General features: G+C 35.2%; 1 protein-coding gene across 1 annotated transcript; it reads left to right on the top strand.

Moving 5' to 3' along the window:
* The first annotated feature begins 2,679 nt into the window (after window positions 1-2,679).
* LOC106404030 lies at window positions 2,680-3,605 on the top strand. The gene is made up of 3 exons (XM_048755742.1): window positions 2,680-2,710; window positions 2,802-3,205; window positions 3,255-3,605. The coding sequence occupies exons 1-3, from the start codon at window positions 2,680-2,682 to the stop codon at window positions 3,603-3,605; spliced, it is 786 nt and encodes a 261-aa protein (XP_048611699.1).
* The last annotated feature ends 2,395 nt before the right edge of the window (window positions 3,606-6,000 follow it).

The following is a 6,000-nucleotide window of genomic DNA, read 5'->3' as shown; positions in this document are numbered from 1 at the left end:
AAAATCTAAAAAATCCATTTACGGATAAACATGCTCTAAAGCTCTGTGTCCGCCCCATTTCTGATGTAATGTGTATGTTGAAACCAACAACTCACCGAGTCACCGGTTTGAAATTAACCGGATCCCTTATATAATAATAAAGTACACGTCACCTTGCCAGTCAGATTCTGACGTATGGAAAAAATATTTAATTTTTTTTTAAAAGAAAATCAGTTAAGTAAGATAATGATCTAAAAAAATTGTAATGTACAACAGTTTCTTACGATCTACAACCCACGATCATTTTCATTTCCCACTATCTTTTGCTTTTCTATATTTTGAAATATTCTTAGATTGGATAAACAAATATCACAGGAACTTCTATCTATCTAAAACAAAGTATGAAAGATTTATGATCTTAATGCAAATTTGGGGTCGTATGGAATGTCCCGAGCCAGTGCTGAAATTGATCTGTAGGAAACAGATACCAACAAAGCATATTTGATATTTCCTAGTGAAGCTATCTTCTTTGGCAAAACATCCTTCACCGAACCGGTTTAGAGTTATAGAAAGGTTTAAGAAAGAGTGGATATGGTGGATCTGAATTGGAGGAGACTCGACTCCAACAAAGACTTTAGGACAAAGAAAAGAGAAAGAAAGAGGACGAAAATAGAAAGCATACACCAATGCAGATGAAGACGTGGTTGAATTAGAAGAACATCTTTGATAAAAGGTAAATGTGCATCTATTAATTCACCACAAAATTAAAGGATCATATTGTAAACTAAAACATCCTTTAATATGATATGCTGAGCACTTTTTTTTTTTTTGGTAAAATTATGCTGAGCACTTTGATACTCTTTTCTTTAAAGGTTTAATGTTTCAGTCAGATATTAAGTAATCAATAGCGAGAGGGACACAAGAAGTTGAAGATGACAATGCCACGTAAAAGCTGATTAAATTTTAGGATAAGCACAAATAAATATTAATTAGCAGGTACACGTTTATATTACTGCAATATTTCCAATACACAATGTTTTCTTTTAGATGTTTGATATATTAATACACAATGATTAAATTTTATTTTCAACTCCATTGTATTCTCTTAACTACCATGAAAAATAGGAAGATCAATGATTTTATATATTCTCTAAGGCAATGTTTTAATGTTTTTGTTCTTGATATACACATCTCTTTCTTATAAATCGAAGTTATTTTATACATACATTTTAGTCATATAAAACAAAATATTTTATATGGAAAAATATTCCCATGCGAACCACGGCGTTAATACTAGTTTGTATATAGAACAAAGCACGTCAACATTTTATTTCATCGAAATGTTGTGAAAGTAATGGAAAAGTTTATCTTTATTCATGACATAGAGGTTCCTTATATAGGATATTACACCGTCATAGATAAATGGAAAGATTACAAATCATAATCTCTTGGTTATGAGCCATCCGCAATCTGATTCATAACACTCCCTCTTGGATGTCATAACCATTTAGAGCTTGTAATGTGTTTTAATGTTGCCTCATTAAAACCTTACCAAGAAAACCCAATTGGAATAAAACCATAGTGAAGGAAAAAGAGTACAACACACATTACTCCCTCTGATTTGGACATTACTGAAGGTCCCTTGGACCTCTCCAATTTTCTACAATCCGTGGGTGATGAAGATCTTGGGAAAAATATGATTCGTCCTCGAACATGATAGTTGGTTCTTCTTTACCATCGGCCATGCCACAATCTGATCGAACATATTGAGTCATCGACCTCAAATACACACACATGAAATCTTGGATAATGTTGCTGTGATATGCATGTACCACCATGTGTAAACCTAACCTTTCTGGAAAACAAATTAACAAAACCAAATAACCCCTCTTTGGGCTGGTTAGTATAAAATAAACCAAAATCAAAGGCTTCTTCATCGTCCTTCTTATGGACCAAACAGATCAGTGTCTAAAACAAGACTTCTGCATCACCCATCTCAGGACTAAATGGACTTCTTTATCGTCCACCTTTGGACTAAATGGATCAGTGTCCAAAACAAGTGATCTCACGCCCATGTACTAGATAATGAGTGAGACTGATCCATATTAAATCTCTTGAGTACCCTTTTCTGTATATACTATTTGATGCACAAGGATTTCATTGTTAATGTACTCAAGCTGTAATCTCAAACAAAACTTTGTTTTCCAAGATCTTTCATCTCAAACTATTTCTTAAAATATTCAACTGTTTGGGAAATTGTATTCAGAAGTTACTAGAATATTCAGATCATATACTTTGATGATTATCAATATTGTTCTCGAGAACTTGCTGTACTTTCAGCTCAATACCCTCTAGTACTTTCATTATCTAGTGGACCGTATAAATATGCAGTCAAAACATTTCAGTTCAACCAAATAAGGAGTGTACCGAAGAAAGACGAGTGGGAAATGTTTCAAAACATTTTAAAATATGTCAGCGTTGATCAATTAAAGAAGATACTTATGACCAAACCAGAATCGGATATTTTTATCATCAAAAGTTTGCATCAGAAAACGCAAGAGGCAAGAACCTACGCGTAGTGGAAAAAATAAGGTATGTGTTTAACTTATTGATTTATTGATTTTTCAAACATAAACTGTGTTTTAATCCCATATTTAGACTGTGCCAACATCATTGAAGGAAGATCAATGGTTAAAACCTATGGGACCTGTGAAAAACCAAGGAAATCATGGTAATTAAGTCTATGTTTTATACAACTAATTTTATATTTTTGATTCTAAATAGCAAAATGGGTCAAACCTTTGTCTTGTTTTTTTTCACAGAGGTATGTTGGGCACTTGTCTTAGCCGAACTTGTGAGCGTGGTAAGATACGTTAGAGGACATGACAGGGTGAAGGTGGACTATTCTATACAAGATATAGTTGACTTCACCAACAAGGAAGAACGTCGGCTAAGGAAGGATACCGGGCACTATTGCTATCCATGGTACATACATTCAGGCTTGGAGTACGTGAAGAGATGTGGGGTTCAACGAGAGGAAGATCGACCATTTCAAGTCAACTCTTGTACCAAAAATGTAGCTCCACGTGATCCCTTATCAAAACTTACTTACATAAGTAAGGTGATACACTTGAGAACCATCGAAGATACTCTCACGGTTCTACATGAACATCCCGTTGCAGCGGAGATACCCATTTTCGTACCTGAGTACACAAACATAGGGAATGTAAGTCTTTCTCTTTTTCTTAATTTTGAACTTACCAATTTAATTGTAGGTATATATATTCTCACGTAAATTATCTTTGCAGAAAATATATCGTGGTCCTACTACTTCGTCGTCAGTGTTTACGAGTATGCATGCGGTAAATATTATAGGTGCGGCGACTGAAGAAAATGGCGAGAAAAATGTTTATGTTAGATCAAGTCACGGTGAAACACTTGGTGTCAATGGAAATTTGAAAGTTTCCATCGAAATAATGATGATGTGCCTCACTCCTGATATAGGGAACGAGTTTGGGAAATATCCACGGTCCTTAATCGATATGGTTGTCTATCCCGAAACATGCCCTGAGTCTGGGATCATCGACGTGGATCCCCCGGAGCACTGCATCATTAGTATTTTTTAACTATATATTTAACAAAATGTGTTTCTATTAATAAGTTTCTGCTAATTTAAGGATTATTTGTAATGTATGGCAAATTGGTAATTACTTATTTTGAGATTATTTTCTTTTTAAATCGAATTCTCATAACTAAACATGGAATACACAATTAATAACCCTGACGTGAGCATAGAAGCAACTCCAATACAAAAAAATAAAAGGATTGGTTTTGAGCTCTAAACAATTCACATCAGTCAAATATTCTCTCCAATCAAATTGACAACTCATCCTCATTTTCCATGTCACTGGCTAAACTAAAAATCCGAGGAAAACTTACAAAGGCTTAAATCAAGTTTTTTCTTTGTTCACGGTAGAAACATAATATGTAGCCCAAGTAAAATCCCTTCTCCACGTATTTTTTTTTTACCCAAAAAAAACTAACGCCACCAGTTCATAGGCTCCATCTTAGCGTAACCCCTCCACTTACATTCTTCAAAGCTCTATTTACTTCTGTTAAGATTTCCTTCAACAGACAAGACTCTAGTTGTGTTAACTTAAAGATACATAACAGATTTATGTTGAGATGAATGAAACAGAAAGAGCTTTGGATAAGAGAATGTGAGAGAGAAGAGAAGGAGAACACACACACATTTAACGAGTTCACGCCCATTAACGAGGGTCACTACAACTTCAGTAACCCTTCAATGGCGGCGACCCCTTCAATTCTCCCAATATCCACAATATTTATCTTACTGGCCTCATTTGTACAGAAACCCTGCCATGAACAACTCGATTTGTTGCATCAAATAGAGCCTTTCGTTATATATTCAGGTTTGGTTTGATGATACAAGACTCTTTGTAGCCTGTTTCTTTTATGTTTATTGAATTTCTGAGATTTCTTTATAGTTGACCCTTTCTTATCTTAGCGATAACTAATGGATTATGTGTTTAATTGAAATCTTATATTAGGTGTTGGCTTACGCACACCAATCTTACAAAAGTGATAAAATCACTTACCGCTCAGATAATTTCAAAGCAAAACAAATTAGAAAATGAATTCTTATAATCTCTGTTCCGTGGGGTGAGAGTCCCTCCTGTCCAAGGACCATATCATCGTGCCGCAAGTGGATGCTGTGAGAGAGGCAAACACGTTGCAGGACTTCTCGAAGCTTCTGGGGTTGCCAATTCGAATCTCCGGGCGATTGATATCTTTTTTTTTCGCGGGACCTCCAGAGTTTCCGAGTACAACGGCTTTGATTTTTGCAGGGTTGCTACTAACGCCTTCGTTGGATATGAAGTGACCAAGGTATTCCATCTTGGTTGCTCCAAAGGTGCACTTTGACTGTTTGAGATAAAGTTGTTGGTGTTGCAGGATGGAGAAAACCGTTTCCAAGTGTAATAGATGCACGTCCCAGCTTTTACTGTATATTAAAATGTCGTCAAAGAAGACCAGTAGAAATTTCCAAAGGATGGGCTCAAAAACGTGGTTCATGAGGCCTTGGAATGTACATGAGACATTCGTTAAGCCTAATGGCATGACGAGGTATTCATAGTGACCAGAATGAGTGCGGAAAGCTGTCTTATGCACATCATCGGGAGACATTTGAAGCTGATGAAACCCTGCTCTTAAGTCGAGCTTGGAGAAATATTTTGTGCCACCAAGTTAGTCGAGAAGGTCTTCTAAAAGTGGAATAGGGTATTTATTTTTAATCGTTTGCTTGTTTTAGATAACTATGAATAGCTTTGTGACTTTATCGTGTCACTGATACCACTGAGACGGTAGTAGGATGATAGATTCCCGAACTAGAAATCCTACTTACGGATTCAAAGAATAGGGATATGTAAACCTAAAAGATGATCGAGCATAAGAGAAATCTTCGTAAGCGTAGCTTCGTATAGGAGCTTTGCAGGATAGCTTGAGAGTAAAGTAAGATGAGGTAAAATAGTTTATTGAATGTGTAAGAAACGTAATCAGCCGTGAGGCTTACATATATATGAAAACTCTCTAAGAGATAAGGCTAATAAATCTTTATCTTAATATGAATAAAAATCATAAAACTAACTTGATAATGATAAACGTAAAACCGTTAAAACCGTTATGAAAACTATGTGACGTGTCCTGTCACATGTTGCATCAAATAGAGCCTTTCGTTATATATTCAGGTTTGATTTGATGATACAAGACTCTTTGTAGCCTGTTTCTTTTATGTTTATTGAATTTCTGAGATTTCTTTATAGTTGACCCTTTCTTATCTTAGCGATAACTCATGGATTATGTGTTTAATTGAAATCTTATATTAGGTGTTGGCTTACGCACACCAATCTTACAAAAGTGATAAAATCACTTACCGCTCAGATAATTTCAAAGCAAAACAAATTAGTAAATCTATATTATTAAAAGAGAAGTACCCATTTGAAA

The sequence above is a fragment of the Brassica napus genome, chromosome C4 (assembly GCF_020379485.1).
Source record: "Brassica napus cultivar Da-Ae chromosome C4, Da-Ae, whole genome shotgun sequence".
Classification (NCBI taxonomy): domain Eukaryota; kingdom Viridiplantae; phylum Streptophyta; class Magnoliopsida; order Brassicales; family Brassicaceae; genus Brassica; species Brassica napus.
This window is presented reverse-complemented; position numbering and strand designations above follow the sequence as displayed.